The sequence below is a fragment of the Kogia breviceps genome, chromosome 1, assembly GCF_026419965.1.
Source record: "Kogia breviceps isolate mKogBre1 chromosome 1, mKogBre1 haplotype 1, whole genome shotgun sequence".
NCBI classification, from domain to species: Eukaryota; Metazoa; Chordata; class Mammalia; order Artiodactyla; family Physeteridae; genus Kogia; species Kogia breviceps.
In genome coordinates, this window is record NC_081310.1 from 63,120,527 (window position 1) to 63,145,821 (window position 25,295).

General features: G+C 48.3%; 1 protein-coding gene across 2 annotated transcripts in view; it reads left to right on the plus strand.

Moving 5' to 3' along the window:
• The window catches only part of PLXNA2 (plexin A2), a 219,167-nt gene that overhangs the window by 189,211 nt on the left and 4,661 nt on the right, over positions 1–25,295 (plus strand). For both annotated transcript variants that reach the window (XM_059057244.2, XM_067032482.1), the window contains 14 exons: positions 342–509; positions 659–752; positions 4,432–4,671; positions 11,186–11,329; positions 11,605–11,839; positions 13,844–13,986; positions 14,669–14,937; positions 16,802–16,868; positions 17,083–17,229; positions 18,101–18,260; positions 18,633–18,736; positions 22,405–22,504; positions 23,482–23,672; positions 25,030–25,199. In XM_059057244.2, coding sequence (XP_058913227.1) covers positions 342–509; positions 659–752; positions 4,432–4,671; positions 11,186–11,329; positions 11,605–11,839; positions 13,844–13,986; positions 14,669–14,937; positions 16,802–16,868; positions 17,083–17,229; positions 18,101–18,260; positions 18,633–18,736; positions 22,405–22,504; positions 23,482–23,672; positions 25,030–25,199 — 2,232 coding nt within the window. The remainder of the gene's footprint in view (positions 1–341; positions 510–658; positions 753–4,431; positions 4,672–11,185; positions 11,330–11,604; positions 11,840–13,843; positions 13,987–14,668; positions 14,938–16,801; positions 16,869–17,082; positions 17,230–18,100; positions 18,261–18,632; positions 18,737–22,404; positions 22,505–23,481; positions 23,673–25,029; positions 25,200–25,295) is intronic.

Here is a 25,295-nt window from a genome sequence, read left to right on the forward strand (position 1 = left end):
TATTAACTGACTGACCAGACACTAAGCACTGGCTAAATAGTCATGGTCTAGAAAAATCCAGAAAACAGGAGTTCCCCCAAAGCCCAAGGAGCCCTGCCCCTGCCCCACCTTCTCTAATCCCTTTCTCCAATTGGCTCCCTCCCTAATCCAACTGGATTGGGATCTCAGGTAAAAAGAAACAGAGATACACACTGCTAAGGGAGGTTCCCCAGTCTAGAGTATAAAAGGACAGAAGAACATTCCGGGCCATACCCCCCAGCCGGGGAAAACCCCTTCTCAGGCCAGAGGCTGCCCCTCTTGCCCATGCCTTTGCTCACAACCCTCCTGCGGTCTCCCTGTAGGCGATCAATGAATGAGATCGTGTGTGTCTCACCCCCGTCGTCCAATGGCCTGGGGCCCGTCCCCGTCTCTGTGAGTGTCGACCGAGCCCGTGTGGACAACAACTTGCAGTTCGAGTACATAGATGACCCCCGGGTGCAGCGCATTGAGCCTGAGTGGAGTATCGCCAGGTGAGGCAGAGAGCAGGAGGGGATACACCCGGCTGCCATGCAACCTCATCCCTTCTGCCAAAGTGCAGCTCCTGTGAGGATCCTAGGGGGGACAAGTGGTAGCAGTTTGAGAGGGTTTTTCACCTAACCCAGACTCTGCTTGTTCCCAGTGGCCACACACCCCTGACCGTCACAGGCTTCAACCTGGATGTCATTCAGGAGCCAAGGATCCGAGTCAAGTTTAATGGCAAAGAATCTGTCAATGTGAGTAACCACGGGTCCCCCTGATCTGCAGGAAACACGGCTGTGTCTGTGTTTTGCAGCGTGATAAGGTCTGTGTTAGGCACTGGGACGTTCCACTGCCGGAGAAGAGTCCAGAATCATGGCCCCGAACACCTGGGCCTCACAATGATTTTTATAATTACAGTATAATCATTTCTTGTCAGAAGGTGATGTCATGGGTGTATAAACATACTGGCTTCTGAGCTTTAGATATGGTGCAAAAGGGCTCCTCTTTTCTGCCATGTTCACTTTGAGGTCTGATAAGAGGTAGTGTGAGAGGGGGAAGAAATTCTGGATCCAGATTCAGACATCTGTGAATTGGAAACAAAACGCCGCCATCTATTAGCTCTACAACCATGATCAAATCGTTTAACGTCTCTGATCCTCCCTTCCCTGGCTAGAAATGCTGATGATAAGACTTGCCTCACAGATTTGTAACCTGCAGCTAGGCTGGCACCTGATAAACGTTAGTCACTGCATGCAGATAATTCCATCCTGGTTGCTAAGATGATCAAGCTGGACATTTCACTTTATTCCTCTGTGCAGACCCATGTAATTTAATTTTTTTCTACTGTAGATTTTTGTGATGTTAAAAAAGTTCTCTATCATACGAGCAGAATGTCTGCTATGTTGTTATAAATTTTTTAGTTCGTTCTACTGGCTCCATCTTACTCTTTTCAGTCAATATTTTCTGAAATGTTATTGTATTCATAATTATAGTCCAGGAGATGCTATTATGGCCATTATTTTTCATATGAATTACTCCTTTGACCTTCTGGGGATTGACGAGGCTGAGATGGAGACGGAGATGGGCAAGATGGTGTTGGATCTACCCTCTTATTCCTGACACCTCCCCAGCATGCTTGAGGCTTCCCTAGGAAACAGAGAAATACCGAAAGTGACAGGCTGCCAGAAGGCTAGATCTGGAAAGGTCTCAGGGATGATCTGGTCCAAACTTCTCACTGTATAGCTTAGAAAACTAAGGCCAGAAAGGAGTAATGACTTGCCCCCAATCATGAAGGTGGCTGGTGACAGGACCAAGCTAGATCCCAAACATCTGACTCTTCTAACTAGACCACGTGAGATGGTGGCAGGCTTGACATTTTCCATCATGCCAGAGACGTGGAGACACCTGTATCACACCTCCAGTGACCCATTGTGGTCACAGCTCTTTGGGCTAGATGAGCACGCAACTCCAGATCCCAACGTAGAGCCTGATCCAGGAGTGAAAGAGCTGTGCCCCTGCCCCACTTCCAGACCGAGGCTCAGTGTCCCCAGGCCGCCTCCACCTGTTTGCTGCCTCTAGGAGTTGACCAGCCTGGGGAGGCACAGCCCCTCCAGGACCAGCAAGGCCCCAGAGGATAAAGCCTCAGAACACAGAAAATAAAAGACATGATTAATCTAGTACAGAGGGAATTTTGGAGGATGAGTGCATGACTGATAAGATTAACCTCCAAAGGCTGCGGCATTCGTCCCCGGGAAGCTATTTGAAGAGAAGACTGGACTGGGCAGGCCTCCCCACACCTGGCAGCCTCTGAGAAGGCTTGGGTCCTGGGCGTCCTGTGAGCCCGCCAGGACACGTTGGCAACCCCAGGCAGGAATCTCCCCAGCAGTTCTCCCAGCCCGCCCACCAGGACCTCAGTGCTTCAAGGAGTTAAGAGACAGCTCCTGCCTCTCGAGCGTAGGGGGCCTTGAGCTCCAACAGGGACCTGCCTGGAGTCTGCAGGCTGGCAGGCAGCCTGGAGGAAAGGCCTGGGTGTGCAGGTTTCCACCAAGCCGGGCCCCAGCATGGGAAGCCCGTAAACTCCACCCGATGCCCTCTCTTTCAGGAGTGGTGAGAAAGAGCCATGTTGCCCCTGAAGCCCTGCCTGGGCTCCACGTCATCCTCAGTCCCCGGGGGCTACCCCCTGCCTTTGGGTTTGGAAGCAGCCCCAGTGAGAAGGGCCAAAGCGAAGGCCGCAAAACCCAAAGGAATGTTTGGCAAAGTGCCGATGCAGCGCTGGGCAGAGAGCAAACGGAGGCCGTTTGTCTGGGGGTGATTTGCTCATTCACAGAGGAGTCCCATCCAGGGGCACCGGAGTGAGCGGGGAGGATGGGGGTGGGCAGGGAAACGGTGCTTGGGCTGGGGGTCTGCCCTGCGGAGCCCAGGGAGGGGACTCCCAGCTCAACTCTACCTGTTTGACCGCACCACCATTTTCCTCATGCCAGGGTGTCCCCAGCTGGAATGTGAAAGGGACATTAGGTTCACAAGGGGCTGCTGAAGGGTGAGCTGAAAAGGGCGGGGATGGGTACTGACCTACGACACACGGCACAAAGCCCTCAGCGAGCTGTTGGTTTAAACTCTTCAACTCCCTCTGGAAAGGGAGGGTTAAGACTTGGAGCTCTGACATAATTTCTATGCGAACGTCAGCAGTTTTTGCAGTTTCACACACGGTCTTGTTTTCCGAACATGAAGCCTGGGTATGTGTGTGTTGGCCAGACACGCAACATGTGTGGACCTGCCAGGACAGCGTGTACTTGAGCAGGGTTCTCACAGATGCCCTTGGCTGTTGCTGGGACACCGTGACTCCCAGAGCCAAAAGTGAGCCACGCAGCGTGAGACAGGAGGAGGTGGGGAGGGGTCCAGGTTTTCTTCCCAGACCACACGTGGGTCCTAGAGCGCTTTCTTCAGTCTGGCTGCTGCCTTGGGAAACCCGCAAACTAAACCACCAGAGGAGAGAATGGCACAACACATGCCATGCGGCGCCAGCTCAGCTAGGATGTTATTTGGGGGATGAGAGTCCACCAAGGAAGAAAGGACATTATGAACTCAGTCAATACCAAGGTTATACCCCCCATGGAGAGTTAGAGGGCACTCGGTCGGAGAAGAGAGAGCTCCTGACTAGAACATTTAAGGAGGTGAAGGATCCTTTCCATCCATCAGTGTTTTCAATAAACATTAACTGAACACCTACTATGTGCTCATCTCACACAACTTCCTTCTTTCCATCACACACACACACACGCGTGCGGGAGACTGCTTCTGTCCTACTTTTTCCTCAAACGTCCATGCTCCCTCATCCCCAGGCCTTTGCTGTTGTTCTCTCTCTCCCAGGGACTTGATCCCTTACCATCCCTCCTGTCTGGGTAAGTCCTACACATTCTTCAGGTTAAATTTCATTCATCTCTTCCAAAGGAAAGTTCCCATGAGTCACCCTCACCCTGACTCAGGCCATGCACGCACAAACACAGGCTCCTGCAAACACACAGACACCCGCAGAGTGCCTGGTACTTCCCCACCCGGACGTTTCTCACCTCCATCCGTGCATTTAACAGTGCTGGTGCCCCTCCTGTGCTCCAGGCCCTCTGCCAGGACTGCACTGTAATGCTTGTCGAATCATTTATCTCCCCCATAGATTGTGACTGTTTCACAGATGGCCCAACTACTGGCACAGTTCCTGGCACAAAGTAGGTGCTCACTCACTGTTGGTGAATGAATAAATGAAGTTAAAACACACCCCTCCCTGCCAAAAAAGAAAAAAACCAACAATTTCACAACGCTTTTCCTCAAGCAAGTGGCCCACTGGAGACGGGCCAAAATAAGCAAAGGGTGGGAGGGCGGCAGTGTGACCCCCACCATCACCTGCTGGGTGTTTGAACACCGTGCTCTTGGGCCCTTTAGGTGTGCAAAGTTGTGAACACCACCACCCTGACCTGCCTGGCACCCTCCCTGACCACAGACTACCGGCCCGGCCTGGACACCGTGGAACGGCCAGACGAGTTTGGATTCGTCTTTAACAATGTCCAGTCCTTGCTGATTTACAACGACACCAAGTTCATCTACTACCCCAACCCGACCTTTGAACTGCTCAGCCCCACTGGGGTCTTGGATCAAAAGCCGGGATCCCCCATCATTCTGAAGGTAGGAGGGTGGGATGGCTGCTGCCCCGCGCAGGGGTGGCCAGAGTACCCCTCTCCTGGCCTGGCCACCCTTCGATGCACGTGGCCTCACATGGCTGTCATCTCCCTGTGAAGGGAGCTTGGTTATAAATATCGACCCATTGAGTGATATATCTTTCACTTGGGATTCTCAAGGAACACCGTAGAGTATTTCTGTGTGTCCTTGTGAGCTTTGGGACCTAAAAGTCCTGCAGTGCACTGGAAGCAATGATGTCCTTTATTGACCCCATCCGTGGCCGCAGTAACTGCCCTCAAATGTGAAGAGGTCACGGTTCCCTGGTACCATCCTTCCAGGTGTGTGTTACTCCACCACTTGCACTTCTATCCGTGTCCTCCCCCAAACTTTCACTTGTTTACTGTTTGGTCTCCCCTTCCTTTCTCTTTACCACTCTCGTCCTCCTTTCATTCTCTCTTCCCTTTGTATCCTCTTTTTCGGTCTAAATTGTGGCTGTTAGAAGTCCTCTCCAAAAACTTACCATGGAGTCACTCATTGGTTTTTGCATTGCTGCCCTTACCCCGCCTCTTTAATCTCTTTTTATTTTTTTAATTTTTTTGTTGTTCATCAACATTAAAATATATTTGCACTTATATAATAAAATATGGAAGACAATAAAAATAAGTGAGCATTGCTACAAGCAACAACAGAAATAAAACTCATGAGCAATATTCAGCAAAACAAGGCAGACATAAAATGATATACATTGTATGGTTTCTTTTTAAAAAATTCAAAACTGGGCAAAACAAATTTACGGTGAAGATAATGGTTACTTTGGGGGCAGAAAACAGGGGTCATGATGAGGAAATGGTATAAGGAAGGCTTCCGAGGTCCTGGGAAACTTCTGTTTCTTGATCTGAGTAGTGGTGATACTAGTGGGAGTTCAGATAACTCACATAAGTCATAAGTTTATAGTTAAACTTATGACTTACACACTTTTCTCTGTGTTATAACTTGTTAAGAAAGCTAAGACAAAAGCCTTATTTAGTTCATTACGATCAACAGTTGGCAAAGAATTATTGAATATTATTTTACACACCTACAAAGTTCAAGGAACTGTCTTAGGTGATCAAAGATTCCAAGTCCATTCCACTAGCAATTTTTTTTTCTTACTAGTCATCCATTTTATACACATCAGTGAATAAATGTCAATCCCAATCTCCCAATTCGGCACACCACCACCCCTACCCCCCGCCCCCCGCCGCTTTCCCCCCTTGGTGTCCATATGTTTTTTCTCTACTTCTGTGTGTCTCAATTTCTGCTCAGCAAACCGGTTCATCTGTACCACTTTCTAGGTTCCACATATATGCATTAATATACGATATTTGTTTTCCTCTTTCTGACATACTTCACTCTGTATGACAGTCTCTAGATCCATCCACGTCTCTACAAATGATCCAATTTCGTTCCTTTCTATAGCTGAGTAATATTCCATTGTATATATGTACGACATCTTCTTTATCCATTTGTCTGTTGATGGGCATTTACGTTGCTTCCATGACCTGGCTATTGTAAAGAGTGCTGCATTGAACATTGGGGTGCATGTGTCTTCTTGAACTATGGTTTTCTCTGGGTATATGCCCACTAGTGGGATGGCTGGGTCATATGGTAATTCTATTTTTAGTTCTCTAAGGAACCTCCATACTGTTCTCCAGAGTGGCTGTATCAATTTACATTCCCACCAACAGTGCAAGAGGGTTCCCTTTTCTCCACACCCTCTCCAGCATTTATTGTTTGTAGATTTTCTGATGATGCCCATTCTAACTGGTGTGAGGTGATACTTCATTGTAGTTTTGATTTGCATTTCTCTAATAATTAGTGATGTTGAGCAGCTTTTCATGTGCTTCTTGGCCATCTGTGTGTCTTCTTTGGAGAAATATCTGTTTAGGTCTTCTGCCCATTTTTGGATTGGGTTGTTTGTTTTTTAATATTGAGCTGCATGAACTGTTTATATATTTCGGAGATTAATCCTTTGTCCGATGATTCATTTGCAAATATTTTCTCCTATTCTGAGGGTTGTCTTTTTGTCTTGTTTATGGTTTCCTTTGCTGTGCAAAAGCTTCTAAGTTTCATTAGGTCCGATTTGTTTATTTTTGTTTTTATTTCCATTACTCTAGGAGGTGGATCAAAAAATATCTTTCTGTGATTTATGTCAAAGAGTGTTCTTCCTATGTTTTCCTCTAAGAGTTTTATAATGCCCAATATTACATTTAGGTGTGTAATCCACTTTGAGTTTATTTTTGTGTGTGGTGTTAAGGAGTGTTCTAATTTCATTCTTTTACATGTAGCTGTCCAGTTTTCCCAGCACCACTTATTGAAGAGACTGTCTTTTCCCCATTGTATATCCTTGCCTCCTTTGTCATAGATTAGTTGAACATAGGTGTGTGGGTTTATCTCTGGGCTTTCTGTTGTGTTCCATTGATCTGTATTTCTGTTTTTGTGCCAGTACCATATTGTCTTGATTACTGTAGCACTGTAGTATAGTCTGAAGTCAGGGAGTCTGATTCCTCCAGCTCTGTTTTTTTCTCTCAAGACTGCTTTGGCTATTCAGGGTCTTTTGTGTCTCCATACAAATTTTAAGACATTTTGTTCTACTTCTATAAAAAATGTCATTGGTAATTTGATAGGGATTGCATTGAATCTGTAGATTGCTTTGGGTAGTATAGTCATTTTCACAATACTGATTCTTCCAATCCAAGAACATGGTATATCTCTCCATCTGTTGGTATCATCTTTAATTTCTTTCATCAGTGTCTTATAGTTTTCTGCATACAGGTCTTTTGTCTCCCTAGGTAGGTTTATTCCTAGCTACTTTAATTTTTGTTGCAATGGTAAATGGGAGACTTTCCTTAATTTCTCTTTCAGATTTTTCATCATTAGTGTATAGGAATGCAAGAGATTTCTGTGCATTAATTTTGTATCCTGCAACTTTACCAAATTCATTGACTAGGTCTAGTAGTTTTCTGGTGGCATCTTTAGGATTCTCTACGTATATTATCATGTCATCTGCAAACAGTGACAGTTTTACTTCTTCTTTTCCAATTTGTATTCCTTTTATTTCTTTTTCTTCTCTGATTGCCATGGCTAGGACTTCCAAAACTATGTTGAATAATAGTAGTGAGAGTGGACATCCTTGTCTTGTTCCTGATCTTAGAGGAAATGCTTTCAGTTTTTCACCATTGAGAATGATGTTTGCTGTGGGTTTGTCATATATGGCCTTTATTATGTTGAAGTAGGTTCCCTCTATGCCCACTTTCTGGAGAGCTTTTATCATAAATTGGTGTTGAATTTTGTCAAAAGCTTTTTCTGCATCTTTTGAGAAGATCATATGGTTTTTATTCTTCAATTTGTTAATATGGTGTATCACATTGATTGATTTGCATATATTGAAGAATCCTTGCATTCCTGGGATAAATCCTACTTGATAACAGTGTATGATCCTTTTAATGTGTTGTTGAATTCTGTTTGCTAGTATTCTATTGAACATTTTTGCATCTATATTCATCAGTGATATTTGCCTGTAATTTTTTTTTTTTCTTTAGTATCCTTGCCTGGTTCTGGCATCACAGTGATGGTGGCCTCATAGAATGAGTTTGGGAGTGTTCCTTCCTCTGTAATTTTTGGAAGAGTTTGAGAAGGATGGGTGTTAGCTCTTCTCTAAATGTTTGATAGAATTCACCTGTGAAGCCATCTGGTCCTGGACTTTTGTTTGTTGGAAAATTTTAAATCACAGTTTCAATTTCATTACTTGTGATTGGTCTGTTCATACTTTCTATTTCTTCCTGGTTCAGTCTTGGAAGGTTATACCTTTCTAAGAATTGTCCATTTCTTCCAGGTTGTCCATTTTTATTGGCATAGAGTTGCTTGTAGTAGTCTCTTAGGATGCTTTGTATTTCTGCGGTGTCTGTTGTAACTTCTTTTTCATTTCTAATTTTATTGATTTGAGTCCTCTCCTTCTTTTTCTTGATGAGTCTGGCTAATGGTTTATCAATTTTGTTTATCATCTCAAAGAACCAGCTTTTACTTTTATTGATTTTTGCTATTGTTTTCTTTGTTTCTATTTCATATATTTATGCTCCGATCTTGATGATTTCTTTCCTTCTGCTAACTTTTGGTTGTGTTTGTTCTTCTTTCTCGAGTTCCTTTAGGTGTAAGGTTAGATTGTTTATTTGAGATGTTTCTTGTTTCTTGAGGTGGGCTTGTATAGACAGAAACTTCCCTCTTAGAACTGCTTTTGGGCTTCCCTGGTGGCGCAGTGGTTGAGAATCCGCCTGCCGATGCAGGAGACACGGGTTCGTGCCCTGGTCCGGGAAGATCCCACATGCCGCGGAGCAACTAAGCCCGTGAGCCATGGCCGCTAGGCCTGTGCGTCCGGAGCCTGTGCCCCGCAACGGGAGAGGCCACAACAGTGAGAGGCCCGCATACCGCAAAAAAAAAAAAAAAAAAAAAAAAAGAACTGCTTTTGCTGCATCCCATAGGTTATGGATTGTTGTGTTTTCATTGTCATTTATCTCTAGGTTTTTTTTTGATTTCCTCTTTGATTTCTTCAGCGATCTCTTGGTTATTTAGTAATGTATGGTTTGGCCTCCATGTGTTTGTGTATTTTACGTTTTTTTCCTTGTAATTGATTTCTAATCTTGTAGCGTGGTCAGAAAAGATGGTTGACATGATTTCAATTTTCTTAAATTTACTGAGGCTTGATTTGTGATCCAAGATGTGATCTATCCTGGAGAATGTTCTGTGCACACTTGAGAAGAAAGTGTATTCTGCTGTTTGGGAATGGAATATCCTATAAATATCAATTAAATCTATCTGGTCTATTGTGTCATTTAAAGCTTGTGATTCCTTATTAATTTTCTGTTTGGATGATCTGTCCATTGCTGTAAGTGAGGTGTTAATGTCCCCCACTATTATTGTGTTACTGTCGATTTCCTCTTTTAGAGCTGTTAGCAGTTGCCTTATGTATTGAGGTGCTCTTATGTTGGGTACATATATAATTGTTATATCTTCTTCTTGGATTGATCCCTTGATCATTACGTAGTGTCCTTCCTTGTCTCTTGTAACATTCTTTATTTTAAAGTCTATTTTATCTGATATTATAATTGCTACTCCAGCTTTCTTTTGATTTCCATTTGCATGGAATATCTTTTTCCATCCCCTCACTTTCAGTCTGTATGTGTCCCTAGGTCTGCAGTGGGTCTCTTGTAAACAGCATATATATAGGTCTTGTTTTTGTATCCATTCAGCAAGCCTGTGTCTTTTGGTTGGAGCATTTAATCCATTCATGTTTAAGGTAATTATCGATATGTATGTTCCTATGACCATTTTCTTAATTGTTTTGGGTTTGTTTTTGTAGGTCCTTTTCTTCTCTTGTGTTTCCCACTTAGAGAAGTTCCTTTAGCGTTTGTTGGTTAGGTGGTGCTGAATTCTCTTAGCTTTTGCTTGTCTGTAAAGCTTTTGATTTCTCCATTGAATCTGAATGAGATCCTTGCTGGGTAGAGTAATCTTGGTTGTAGTTTCTTCCCTTTCATCACTTGAAGTATATCATGCCGCTTGCTTCTGGCTTGTAGAGTTTCTGCTGAGAAATCAGCTGTTAACCTTATGGGAGTTCCCTTGTATATTATTTGTCATTTTTTCCTTGCTGCTTTCAATAATTTTTCTTTGCCTTTAATTTTTGCCAATTTGATTACTATGTGTCTAGGTTTATCCTGTATGGGATTCTCTGCACTTCCTGGACTTGGGTGGCTATTTCCTTTCCCATGTTAGAGAAGTTTTCGACTATAATCTCTTCAAATATTTTCTCTGGTCCTTTCTCTGTCACTTCTCCTTCTGGGACCCCTATAATGTGAGCACTGTTGTGTTTAATGTTTTCCCAAAGGTCTCTTAGGCTGTCTTCATTTCTTTTCATTCTTTTTTCTTTATTCTGTTCCGCAGCAGTGAATTCCACCATTCTGTCTTTCAGGTCACTTATCCGTTCTTCTGCCTCAGTTATTTTGCTATTGATTCCTTCTAGTGTAGTTTTCATTTCAGTTATTGTATTGTTTATCTCTGTTTGTTTGTTCTTTATTCCTTCTAGGTCTTTGTTAAACATTTCTTGCATCTTCTCGATCTTTGCCTCCATTCTTTTTCCGAGGTCCTGGATCATCTTCACTATCATTATGCTGAATTCTTTTTGTGGAACGTTGCCTATCTCCACTTCATTTAGTTGTTTTCCTGGGGTTTTATCTTGTTCCTTCATCTGGTACAGAGCCCTCTGCCTTTTCATCTTGTCTATTTTTCTGTGAATGTGGTTTTTGTTCCACAGGCTGCAGGATTATAGTTCTTCTTGCTTCTGCTGTCTGCCCTCTGGTGGATGAGGTTATCTAAGAGGCTTGTGGAAGTTTCCTGATGGGAGGGACTGGTCTTAATCTCTTTTTAAATAACCAATTAACTTCTGTGCACATGTGTCAATTATTCCTATTAAGATTGCTCTTGTCCACAGGGCAAAAACCTGTGCCCTCCTGCTTCTGGAGGTGCCAAACTCAACTACACCGTGCTGATTGGAGAGACCCCATGCGCTGTCACTGTGTCCGAGACACAACTGCTCTGTGAGCCTCCCACCCTCACCGGGCAGCACAAGGTCATGGTGAGTGAACCCTCTTATTATTCCTCCCTTCCTCACCTTTCATGTATAATCTGTCATAAAGAAAGGGTCTTCAACCTCTTCCACATGTCCTCATCACAAAGTCCTATATTAAGATGGGTAGGAGCTAAGAACACAAGAAAAGAAAGGCAGATGATAAGCAGGAAGTCGTTTTGTATCCAGACTGCACTGTGTGGTTGTGGTCTCTCATGCCCTTTCTGAATCAAGAAGGATTGGATGCCAGGGCTCTACAGCGACTGTGTGTGTGCCATGTGCAGGTCCACGTGGGTGGCATGGTATTCTCGCCCGGCTCGGTGAGTGTCATCTCAGACAGCTTGCTGACCCTGCCAGCCATCGTCAGCATCGCGGCAGGCGGCAGCCTCCTGCTCATCATCGTCATCATTGTGCTCATCGCCTACAAGCGCAAGTCTCGAGAAAATGACCTCACTCTCAAGCGGCTCCAAATGCAGATGGACAACCTGGAGTCCCGTGTGGCCCTGGAGTGTAAGGAAGGTAAGTGGAGGCACTCCCTCGCTTCTGGGACCCTCTTTCCTCACCAGCCTTATTACCCACCTCCCTAAAACAGCTCTCATCTTTGCTCCCATCTCTTCTACCACAAGCCATCCTGCTCCACTTTGACCTCTGTTTTCTCTTAAACTTCCTTTGCCTTTAAAATGCCCACAGTAAGTCCCCAGACCTGATCCCATTATTCTGTCCCCCTGTGCCCTGACTCATCTCACAGTCTGGCCCAGCCTACTCGCCTTCCCGGGACCTCAGTCTCCCCACAGTCAGAGCCTCCTGGGCCCTGTTGCCTCAGACTCTAGATCCCGACATAGGAGTGACAGCTCCTTTTGTCTGGCTGCCTTTGGAGCAGCAGGAAAGTTGAGAGCACATGCCCTCCCTTCCACCCCATCCCCTCCCCCAGGGTGTGTCTTCAGCCAGTACTGCAGGCTGAGCCTCTGAAGGTCACTTGCAGGGCATCCCAGGCTGTAGTGGTGGAGACAGTGTTTCTTCTGTTTCCCAAGCAACCGCAGCTACCTGGTGTCCCCTTGGGCTGAGGACCTGGAAGACTCTCTGGGTGAACATCTTAATTAGGAATCAAAACACTTCTCCTTTTGCTGCAAACTTCAAGATCAGAACACGCCCTCTGCTGGATGAAAGGGAAGAGCTGGGCTGGGGCAAAGTGGGCCACAGCTCCTCCCTGTGCCAGGGCTGGGGAGGAGCAAGGAGGGCATCAGGAGACAGGTCTGCCACCAAGGGGAAGCCCCTGTTTGGCCAAGGGCCTGGTGGTCAGGGCTCCCTAAGTCTGGGTTTGGTGGTGTTCTCAGTTTCGTTTGTGTGTGAGTGTGAGTGTGAAATATATATAACATAAAATTTACCATTTTAACTTTCTTATCGCTGCACCCTAGTGCTCTCCCCTCCTCTGGTTCAGAGGCATTAAGTACATTCAAAATATCGTGTGACCATCACCACCGCCCATCTCCAGAACTTCCACATTTTCCTCAACTGAAACTCTGTACTCATGAAACAATAATCCCTCATCCTCCTCTCCCACTTTCTGTCTCTATGAATTTGACTACTCTAGGAAACTCATATAAATGGCATCATACAGTATTTGTCCCTTTGTATTTGATTTATTTCACTTAGCATCATGTCTTTAAGGTTCATCCATGTTGTAGCATTTGAGAGAACTTCATTCCTTTTTAAGGCTAAATAATAGTCCATTGGGTATATAAACTACCTTTAACTTATCAATTTATCTGTCAATGGACATTTGGGTTGTTTCCACCTTTTGGTATGATGAATAATGCTGCTGTGAACGTGAGGGTACAAGTATCTGTTCAAGTCCCTGCTTTCAGTTCTTTTGGGTATATATGTAGGAGAGGAATTGCTGGGTCATTTGGTAATTCTATGTGTAATTTTTTAAGGAATCACCAAATTGGTTTCCAGAGCAGGTGTACCAATTTACATTCCCTTCAGCAAGATATAAGGGTTCCAGTTTTTCCACATCCTAGCCAACACATTGTTTTCCACTTTTTTTTATAATAGCCATCCTAATGGGTATAAAGTGGTATTTCATGGTGGTTTTGATTTTCATTTTCCCCCAAGGTTTTTGCATCTTGGTTTATCCTCTTGCTTGGAAAAGGGGAGCAAAGCTACCTATTCTGGTCTTTGTTTGATCTGTTCGACCACTGTCTCTCACCTGCTTCTAGCACCTGTATCACCTGCATGACCCAAGTCATGTGCTTCCTTTGTTTTAACTACACTTATAATACATAGAAAGAAAATTCAAAATTATAGGTAAGCATAGAGGAGGAAATAATATAAAAATCACCCATAGTCCCACCACCTAAGAACGACAGGCTGGAGATATCTCACCGCCCCTGGAGATGCACCCCTATAACCCTCCCTGTCTCTACACCTGGCCCTTCCCTCCTCCACAAACTTCTCCCGCCTTTCCCCTCCCCAGCCTGCGTTCCCCTCCTGAGCTTCCCTGTCTCCACTGCACTTTCATAGCTTTTGCCGAGCTCCAGACAGACATCAACGAGCTGACCAGTGACCTGGACCGCTCAGGAATCCCCTACCTGGACTATCGGACCTATGCTATGCGAGTCCTGTTCCCCGGCATTGAGGACCATCCCGTCCTGCGTGAGCTGGAGGTAACACCCGCCTCCCTCGCCCAGCTGCCCAGCAGGGACGTGGAGCCTGGGTTTCCTAGGAAATGCCAGTGGGGCCCAGTGCTCAGAAGAAGGTCAGGAGTGAGGAGGAGAAATAGCTTGTAAAATCATCACCACAACGGGGATATTTCCAACCAGGAAAATCACAGACGGGGGCGGGGCACCCAGGCTCTTTGGGATGATTCCAGGGGAAGGCTGATTGTTTGTCATTTTTTAATTAATGACTGAATTAATTAACTAAGATTCTGCCTCATTTCCAAATGGATTTAAGTTGGCTTAAGGAAAGACCTATGATTCTGTGAGGCTTGTTTGTTCGTTTCTCAGTTTGTTTTACTAAAGATAATTAATCAGGGCAGAGGAGATTAAGGGGAGACTAGTAAACCAAGCTAGTCTGCTGCGGTATCTCCTATTGTGTTGCATCCTTGGGATAATCAGATGAATAGCATCCTCTCTGAGGTCTCTACCTGGAGCCCAACCCTCTCAACCCAGGGGGAAGTCAGAGCAGACTGCAGACCTCAAAGTCCAGTTATTCCTACATCACCGAGGGTGGGGCGGTTACAGGCATCATGGAGAGGGTCCTATAGCTGGCATCGTCATCAGCTAACACCCTCACGGAGAGCCGGAAGCTCGTCCTCTGAGGCCACGCCCATCACACCCGTCCCAGGTGCAGGGCAACGGGCAGCAGCACGTCGAGAAGGCCCTGAAGCTCTTTGCCCAGCTCATCAACAACAAGGTGTTCCTGCTGACTTTCATCCGCACCCTGGAGCTGCAGCGCAGCTTCTCCATGCGGGACCGCGGCAACGTGGCCTCGCTCATCATGACCGGCCTGCAGGGCCGCCTGGAGTACGCCACCGACGTCCTCAAGCAGCTGCTCTCCGACCTCATCGATAAGAACCTGGAGAACAAGAACCACCCCAAGTTGCTTCTCCGGAGGTCTGACCTGCGCCACGGGCGGGGAGGCATCTGAACAGGGACGTTGGGGGAGGCGGGGCCAGGGCTGGTTAGTGTGGGCCCCACGAGAAGGCGCCCCTCCCCAGGAAGGCCTGTGTCCCCACAGCTCCCAGTGCAGAGTCTCATCTTCCTAGGAGCACAGGCCCCAGAGCATCTGAGCTTGAACCCCGGCTCTGCTACCTGCTAGTGGTGTGATCTTGGGCCATTGATGTGGCCTCTCTGCTGTTTAGTTTCCTCGTGAACAAAATGACGTCTCCCTCCCCATGCATCCTGAGTTTCACTGTCCAACACAGTAGCACACGTGACCATTAATTAAAATGAAAATGTAAAATTCAGTTCCTCCATTGCACTAACTGCATCCCAAGTGCTCAGTGGCCGCCATATTGGAAGCACAGATAGAGGCCATTCCCATCATAGCAGGAGCTCTGTGGGACAGCACCCGGCTGGAGATATGGTGTGGCCTGTCCCATCAGTGCCCAGCTTCCTGGATCTGAATCACCAGCAACCACCACCACACCCTCCTCGGTTGCCATTTTCCTGGCAGGGAAGAGGGTCAGAGACCTTGGCATCCATCCCTGGGCCTACCCTCTCTGGGGGCCCTGGGGAGCCCAGCACAGCTTTGGAGCTCAGCTGGCAGCAGGGATTGGAATGTGCCACCTCCATTTCACTGCCTTCTCGGCAGCCTTCTCCTTGCAAGGTCTCAGGCTTCCAGACCCCATGTGGGGTGAGAAGGGAGAAAGAATGGCTTTGTTTAATGAGTACAGAGCACCCATTCTGCCAATCTGAGCATTAGAAACTCTCATTAAGGACTGTTGTATTTAAATTAGAGCTAATCTCAGGCACAATGCAGGGAGAGGGTGCTGGGAGGGGCCAGGGAGAAAGCCACAGTTTCTTCTGCCATTGTCACTCTCTCCCAGGCCCACATTGCTGAGCAGCCCTGGCAAATGCCTGGGATTTACGGCAGCCAGAGGGTATAATTTGCACCACGTGCAGCGAGTTAAAATACCCCTCCGGCATCCCCATCACTGAGGGTCTGTCACAGCCGCTTCGCTTCGTTCCTTCGCAGGTCCCCAGATCTGCAGCCTGGGATGATGGGGGTGGGGCAGGACGAAGGGGCGGTGCTTACAGAGGCAGATCCCCCGTCAGCTAAACACTTGCACACACTGCTCTTTACCTGAGGGGCTGGGATCCACGACCCCGCAGGACAGCAGGGTTGACAGCGAGCCGGTATATGCACTATTCTTAGCACTTTACATATATTAATTCATTCAACCTTGACAACAGCCCTGTGGGATAGATGATGATGATGATGATGATGATGATGATGGTTATTATTATTATTATTATTATTATTATCATCCCCATTTAGAGATGGGGAAACTCAACCCAGAGAGAGGAAATGACTTACTCAAGATCACACAGGCCAGTGCGCAGCAGAGTCAGGATTTGAACCCAGGCAGTCTGACTCTGTTTGGAGGGGAAGGTACCAGGGACCTTGTGGACATGCAAATATTCAGACATGCAGGAAATCCCAAAGGGACATAGAAACTCCATCACCCTGAGGCCGGAAGAGAGTAAGAGGATGGTATTCTTGATCCCTGTGTCTGCAGACCCATAGTACCACTCCAATTTTGCCGGAAATTGAAGTCCAGAAAGAAGCCTCTAGCCCAAGGTCTCACTTCTCATTACTGGTAGAGTTGGGACAGGACACAGTGTCCTGGCCCCCAGCCCTGGGTTCTTTCCTGCCCTTGTTCTCTTGAACCCTGGTCCACACAACAAGCTAGGCACACCCCCGCCCTTAGACCCCTCCATAAAGGACTGCCCTTCATCCCTTCTGCCTCCCCAGGACAGAGTCGGTGGCTGAGAAGATGCTGACCAATTGGTTTGCCTTCCTCCTGCACAAGTTCCTGAAGGTGAGACTGGGAGTGAGACAGGACGTGGGAGTTGAGAGCAAGATGGGGGGCCGCCTGTCTGAGCCTGGCCATCAGGGCTGCATGGCGACCCCCACTTAGGAACAGAAACCTACCTGGCTGGGTGCCCCAAAGCCAATCGGGCCTAGAAATAGGGTCAGGAGAGGGAGGGAAGGAGGCTGGTACCCCGCCACCTACGCGCTGCCTCTGCCCGCAGGAGTGTGCGGGGGAGCCGCTCTTCATGCTCTACTGTGCCATCAAGCAGCAGATGGAGAAGGGCCCCATCGATGCCATCACGGGCGAGGCCCGCTACTCCCTGAGCGAGGACAAGCTCATCCGGCAGCAGATCGAGTACAAGACCCTGGTGAGCAGGCGGGAAGCCCAGGGGACAGCACGGACCTCCTGCCTCTGATCCATGCTCTGCCTTCTCACCACAAAGCCAGTTTGAGGGGTCAGTAAAGAGGCTGGGGGCTTCCCTGGTGGCGCAGTGGTTGAGAGTCCTCCTGCCGATGCAGGGGACACGGGTTCGTGCCCCGGTCCGGGAAGATCCCACGTGCCGTGGAGTGGCTGGGCCCGTGAGCCATGGCCGCTGAGCCTGCGTGTCCGGAGCCTGTGCTCCGCAACGGGAGAGGCCACAACAGTGAGAGGCCCGCGTACCGCAAAATTAAATAAATAAATAAAAATAAAGAGGCTGGGAGGCTGGCCTGGGGGCCAGTCCAGGGGGCATGCCAAGTGTCCCAAGGGCGGACACACAGGCCTGGGCCCCTCCTCCCCTATCGCATTGGGTGGGCCTAAAGAGCTTGCATTGCCTGCGTTTTCCCTAGATCGCTCAGCATTAGCTATGCGGAAGTTAGCATTACGGGGAAGAAGTCTGCTGATTTCTAATATAGAGGCTTCGGGGAAGTGGGAGGCCAGCCCTTGAAACACCTGGAGCCACCCCTAATCCCCCAGGACGTCTCCACCCAGAATGACAGCCTCCCCTAAGCCATCAGGGGCTAGAAAGTAGAGTCCTGGTTCTCTTAAGAAAGAGAGGTAGGCAGAAGGGCTCAAGCTGTCATTGGCAGATGGCTGGAAGGTGAGAGAAACTGAGATGCAGACAGAGGGACACCAGTTTCTCCTTTCTCCTGTGAGGAGGGGGAGCCTGGCTGGCTAAGAGAAGGCTCCAGGGCCTCGCTCCCTGTCCCCCAAATGGCTCCTTCAACTCACATCCTGCTCCCCTTCTTCACCACCTGTAGATCCTGAACTGCGTCAACCCGGACAACGAGAACAGTCCGGAGATCCCAGTGAAGGTGTTAAACTGTGACACCATCACGCAGGTCAAAGAGAAGATTCTCGATGCCGTGTACAAGAACGTGCCCTACTCCCAGCGGCCGAGGGCTGTTGACATGGACTTGGGTAGGAAACCTGGCCTTGGAGTGTGAGGGCAACTTCCAGGAGGGCATTTGGGCTATGGGGGGTGGGGGTGGGGGTGGGGGTGGGGTGGGAAGCCCTGCCCCGCAGATGGCCCCTCATCGGGGCATGACTGGGTCCCATCCAGGTGAGGGGCCAGGTGAAATGCTTGCCTGAAACACTGCCCGCTCAGATGCGGCCACCTCTGGGGAGTCCCATGCTTTTGCCAGTATTGACACCCCGGAGCCCCAGACGCCTGAAACACTATCATTGCACCAGCTTGAGGGAGCTGGGGTTGCCAGGCCCCTAGAGGACGGCACGACTGGGCAGTCCCGGCCCCCGGCCCTCACACTGCTCCTGCACCACCCCTCCACCCAGAGTGGCGTCAAGGCCGGATTGCCCGGGTCGTGCTGCAGGACGAGGACATCACCACCAAGATCGAGGGTGACTGGAAGCGGCTCAACACGCTGATGCACTATCAGGTGAGGGCAGGGCTTTGCGTCAGGGACCCCTGCCCTCCCAGAATGCCTCCTCCTTCTAAGGTTTGCTTTAAGGCCCTCAAAGCCCTAAAAGGGTTCTCTTATCTCCCCTCTCCACCTCCTCCCTGAGTCTAGAGCAGTGATTCTCAGCCACAGCTGCCGATTAGAATTACTGTTGGAAGCTGTCGAAAACACGAGTGTCCAGACTCACCCTGAGAAACTGACCGAACTGGTGTAGGGTTGGGCTGGACATTCCTATCCTGTACAGAGTGTAGCTCTTTGCCTGCAGAAAAATGGTATCCTTCACAGACAGCTGCATAGTCTCCTGCTGCTTTCTCTTTGCTCTCTTACTAATGCAGCTTACACGTCTCACCTGCAATGAAGCAGGGAATTGGGTCTTATATTCTGCCACTTACTAGCTGGTGTCCCTGGGGAAGTTGCTTAAGCTCTCATGCTTCTCATCTGTAAAATGGAGTTAATGGTGATCCCTGCCCCATAAAGTTGTGAGGAATAGATTGAATACAGTAGGTAAAGTGTTTAGCACACCGGCAGACACACTGAATGGAACAGTCAAAAAAAAAAAAAAAAAAAATCTCAGCAAAAGAACAAAAGATCCCGAGAGGTATCTACTCTCACCCCCCTTGCTTCTCATGGTAACCACTCACAACTTGGGGTCTCTGTAAGATCAAGCACAGGTAGGCTGGTTGGGATTCGAAAAACATACTAAAATAGAAGCTGGAGATGAGAGACAGTGAGGGAAATTAAACCAACCAGAGGAGGCACCTTGGGCAGCAGGACCCTGTGGGATTGCCTGATTAATAACATCATCCTCTGTCCTTGCCTCACACAGGGAGGGGCTGGCAATCTGGGTTCTTAAGCACTGAGTTGCCAACGACCAGGAGGCTGGGGGTCCTAACAGCCAGCAGGACCTGCTTGGGAGCCTCTTGGGGCACAGAGGAAAGAGAGGGGCACTGGGGAAACCCCAAAATGCTCCCTTCCAGGCTCCATCCCCCTTACTGGCCTGCATTTCCCATGCTGACACTCTGCCTGGACCCCCTACCTAAATGGAGTAAGTGTGGTATACTGGGCAGAGAAAAGGATTTGTGAGCTCTATTTAAACCCCTGCTTCCCCACTCACTGGTGGTGTGACTTGAATCTCCCTAAACCTTGGACTCCTCGTCAGTAAGTGGAGCTATGACCCCAAATTGTGAAAGTGGTTGGAAGTAGGAGAAACCACAGGTGAGGTATACCAGTATGTATATACCACTCCACAGTAGCTATAATCACGCTGTTGATTCCACCCCAGCCCCCAACCCCACTTCACACTGGGCTTCGTAGAACAGTTTTAATGAACCCATTAGAACCGAAGAAGAAAGTGCAAAAGAAATGAGCATTATGTCCCCCAATTGTAAGTTTCTCCAGGGCAGGAATGGGGCCGCTCTTCTCTGTCTTTGGTGCCCTAATGCTTGTTACTGGTCTGTCTGTCCTATGACTCCCAATCAGAAGAATGGAATATTCTGTTCCTACAGTGCTCATCTTACAAAGCACTTTGAATTCCCCAATGTCATTTATCATGCATGTATTCATTCATTCCTCAAATATTTACCGAGCTTTACTTTGTGCAAGGCTCTTCCCATGCGCTAGCCCTGAGTGACAGGGGACAAGGGGGATTACTCTTCCCTTTGGGAGACAATGATGAAGATGATGTTCGTAATAGCAACAGTAATACCAGCACTTACTGAGTGTCACTAGGCACCAGGCACCACTGCTCCCAGCCTCTACGTGTCCTGACGCCTTTAATCCTCACAGCAAACCTAGACAAGATTATTATCCCCTTTGACACATGAGACAACTGAGGCGCAGAGAGGTTAAGTGACTTTCCCGAAATCCTGTAGCTACTAAGGGCAGAGGCAAGGTCAGACCCGGCCAGGCATCTTGACCACGGGTTTGCATCACCTGTTGGTCAAGAGAAAGACTGGAGACTAAGGACAAGGGAGATTTAGTGATGAGACCCGGAATTCAGTTGAACTGTGGTCATTCCAGTCACCTTGTGAATCTCCCTTTAGGTGACAACAAGCCATAAATGATAACATAATCTGTTCTCCCTGGGAGAATAAACCCTTGCTCCTGCCAGGCTTTTGTGTATCATTTCAATTGCAAAGAGGGTTCCTGAAAGTCCGAGATGGAGAGCTCCCCCTCCTTTTCAGACCTAGTGCTGATGGTACAAGCTGCCTGCAGTCTGTGACGAGCCCTGGACCCTGCAGCTTTCATGCCATCAAGTCAAAGCATTGACCTCTTGTTACTCTCCCAGGAGTCAAAGGTCCTTGGAGCCCCTACAGGAGAAAAATCTGCATAATCTTAATTAACAAAGAGATTTTAAAAAACTTCCCGGGTTCCCGCAGATTTATAGGGAGGGTGAAATTAAACACCACTACTAAAAAACTGGCTATCAGGGAATCTCGTTAGTGCTAATGTTCACTTAGAGTTTGACTTCCCAACATTTAATTTTTTTTGGTGGGAGAGAGGGACTGACAATTTAAGACCCAGAAAAAAATGGTTTTACGATGGCTGCAGCCATAAATCAAACATAAAGTTCATAAAAATTGTTAAAGTAAAAAATGGTTTAATAGGACTGTTTTATGGCCCATAACATTATTATAGCTGTGTTATTCCCTCTGCGTTAGGGCTTTAATTGGATCGCCACAATTCTGGGGATTCTCTGTTTTTATTGGATGGAGGGTAACCTTAAATCAAAATGGCCCCAAATGTCTTCAATATGGCTCCTCACTTAGCAGCCCTTTCCCTGCAGGCTGGGTGCTGAGCCTGGGCACCCTCACAGAAGACAGGCAAGACACCTTCTTTCTCGCTGACTCTCCAAGAGCAGCTGCCTTCTGGTGAAGCTCCTCAAGGTGACTGGGCCATTACAGGACCCAGGCTAGAAAGAAATCAGAACCAGAAGGGAAAATGGGCTTCAGACCGGTGTGTCTTGAAATAAAATCCCAGATTAGGATGCAATGAGGAGAACATGTGCTCTGGACCCTGACAGCCCGGGCGACAAATTTTGGCTCTATCATGTGTTAGGTGTGCGAACTTGAAGGTGTTGTTCAGCTTCTCAGTGCTTCAGTTCCTCACCTCTAAAATGGGGATAGTTGTATGTAACTCACAAAGCTCAAGGCAGGCTGGGCTACACTAGCTCCCTCTAATAGAAATACAATGCAAGCCACATGTATAACTTTACATTTTTTACTAGTCACATTTAAAAAGTAAAAATAAGCAGATGAATGTAATGTTCATGTTTTATGTAACTCAACTGATCTAAAATCATTGTCATTTGAATATGTAATCAATATAAACATTTTTAATGAGACAGTTTGTATACTTTTATTCATCCTAAGTCATTGAAATCCAGTGTGTATTGTACATTTATAGCGTACCTGAGCTCAGACACTTACAGGGCATCTCCCTTTGGACTGATTGGATTGCAAGAGCCCAATAGCCACAGGTGGCAAGTAGCTACCATATTGGAAAGCAGGAATTGTTATTTCTAGCATTTCTGATCTCCTTATGCTGATCTACCTAAACCTATTCCATAACTTTCTAGAAGTACTTGACAATTTTATTCCCCAAGATACCAACATTCACCTGAACTGTATCTCTCATACCCTTCTCAGGTATCAGACAGATCGGTGGTAGCTCTGGTCCCCAAACAGACCTCCTCCTACAACATCCCTGCCTCTGCCAGCATCTCCCGGACGTCTATCAGCAGATACGGTGAGGACCAGAAAGGTAGCCTGGGCAGCCAGTGGAGACTTCTGTGACCCCCAGGGGCTACTCACCATCCCTTCTGACAGCAGGAGCCCCGTGCTGCTGCCAGCCTGCAGTCAAAGGCTTCCCTTTCTCCCTGGACCAGTCATCCTTGGAGCAGCCTGTCTCCTCAGAGCTGTGGCAGCCGGTGGTACCCGGCACCTTTCCTTTGATAGCCCAGGTCTGATGAAGGAGTTTGAAGGGCCCAGACCCAAGGAGGCTCTTGGATGGGAGGTTTACATAACCCAGTCCCAGTTTATGCTTATTGTCCCGACTGAATGATTAACAGTGCCCCCTTTAGCTCTCAATCATGTCCCAATTTGGGCAATCAATTGGCCATACCAGTCCTTCCACCCCAGAGGAGTGCTAGGGTCCCCAGTGCCCTCTGGGCAGTGAGGTTTTGGTGTTTCACTCTCTCTGACTCTGTTTCCTCTGGTTCTGTATAGCACTAGGCTTTGGGCTGTCCAGCTAAAGGACACCTCAGGACTGAAGCTGGCAGCTCCAAAAGGGGCTCAGGCAATTCTACATTCTGGGCCCCAAGTAAGAAGGAACTCATCAACTCCCGAGAGGGAGCATTTCCACTCACAGCCCTTAGTATCCAGACTTTTCTTAAAGCCCCTGTGAGAATATCGGGTTGACATTTTACCTATTGATTGTTCTTTGCTGGAAGCATGAGGGAATGAGGGACTCCCAAATTCCCAAGGGCCACTCCAGCTCACAGAATTTCTAGGTCCTCTTTTTACAAAAAGATTTCAGGCTGTTCTCATGCCAACCAAGGATCGATAAAATAACCCACCAAATATGAAACCCCAAGGGTCCCCTTCCAATTGAAACTGGACTATTCTGAGTGAGTGCAGCAGGTGGGCAGGGATTCTAGAAGGATTCTACAAGCCAGGATGATGCAATTAGTTGCTCACAGGCCTCCGCTGCCCCCTTCTCCTCAGACTCCTCCTTCAGGTACACAGGCAGTCCCGACAGCCTGCGGTCTCGGGCCCCCATGATCACCCCAGACCTGGAGAGTGGGGTCAAGGTGTGGCATCTGGTGAAGAATCATGACCATGGAGACCAGAAGGAGGGTGACCGGGGCAGCAAAATGGTGTCCGAGATCTACCTGACCCGGCTATTGGCCACCAAGGTAAATCTTGCCCTGCCCAGCCCAGGGAAGGCTCCTCAGAGAGGTGTGTCCTACCCCCCACCCAGCCCACAGCATAGGAAGGACAGCATGGAGTCTGTCCTTCAAGGTAACGCATTTGGACAAGCAGGTCCAGGTCTGGGGCAGGCTTCCCAGGAGATCAGGCCACTGCTGTTCTCTACCCTTTGGCAAAAATCACAATGACATCTTTCCTCCTAGCTCACCCTATAGGACCGCCATTACTCCTCAGAGGATCGACGCTCTCACCTCGGGCCCCTACACCCCTTAGGAAATCACTGGGGTTTTTTATTGGTATTAGATGGACAGATATGCCAGCTTCCTCCATCAGTACCTTTTCTACCCACTTTCTGGCCACAATGGGAGGAAAAGCATGAAGGCCTGGTCCTTCTGGTATCCAAGAGAAGGCTTCCCCTTCCCCGTCCCATCTCATCTACCCCCAAATGCTGATGGAAGCGAGGCAGCGGCAGTGCTGGAAGCTATGATCTAAAGCTGTCTTCTAGCCTCCCTAGCAGAGAAAAGTTTGCCTATATGCATAGCATTCATCCAGCCCGTATTTGCCAGGACTGTCCCCCACTGACCCAACAAAAATGTGGCTGAAATTCTAATACGGTGGCATCTCAGACTTACTCCCTGAAGTGCCTCAGAAATACACCATCAGACCATGAGTCTCAAATATGCTAATAAGAGGCCCACAAAGAGACACTAAAAGGTTGGACGTTTTCCTGACCTTCAGAGGTGTTTTTGGAATGTGCAAACTGTGGGCCCCAGGCCCAGCCTTGTCCCTGCCCCGGGTGCCCTCCAAGGCCCTGTGATCAGGGCTGTGTCTCAGTGTTCTTGGATCTGGACCCTTCACCCAGTCCCCACTCCAGACACCACTTATCCCAGCCCACTAACATGGTGAGCCCTTCGCACCTTCCTGTGAGACCCTCTGCCGTCCTGCCCTGCTCCCGCTGGAAAGGTCCAGCCCTCCATCTTGTTCTTTAGACAGCCTCTCGTAGCAACCTGTGCCCTTCATTGCCCGTGGGAAGCCTGGGCTCAGAGCACTTGCTGTCTTCAGTCAGACTCCCCACGCCCACACCCTCCTGCCATGGACACAAGCAGAAATGTGGCATGTGGCCACAGGTTGGAGGAGGTTCTTGCCAGGAATCTGCAGCCCATTCAGTCCTTCCCACCTCCCCAACACCCCCCACCCCCACCCCCACTCCCACCGCACTCTCTGCACAGCCTGGCGTCGCAGACAAATTTCCAAGGCAGGATCAGTCCAAGGCACCATCTGGTCTGCCCGCCTGCTGCCCGTCCCCCTCCCCCACCTCATACTTTCCCACCACCCCTCCGCCAGGGCACCCTGCAGAAGTTCGTGGACGACTTGTTTGAGACCTTGTTCAGCACCGTGCACCGGGGCAGCGCTCTCCCCCTAGCCATCAAGTACATGTTTGATTTCCTGGATGAGCAGGCAGACAGACACAGCATCCATGACACAGATGTGCGGCACACCTGGAAGAGCAACTGGTAACCCCGTGGGGAGCCCAGGGAGAGCTGCAGCCTGGTGAGGCTGCAAGCTGCGGGGGGTGAGGGCTAGCAGGGACCAGGGAGATGGGCGGAGCC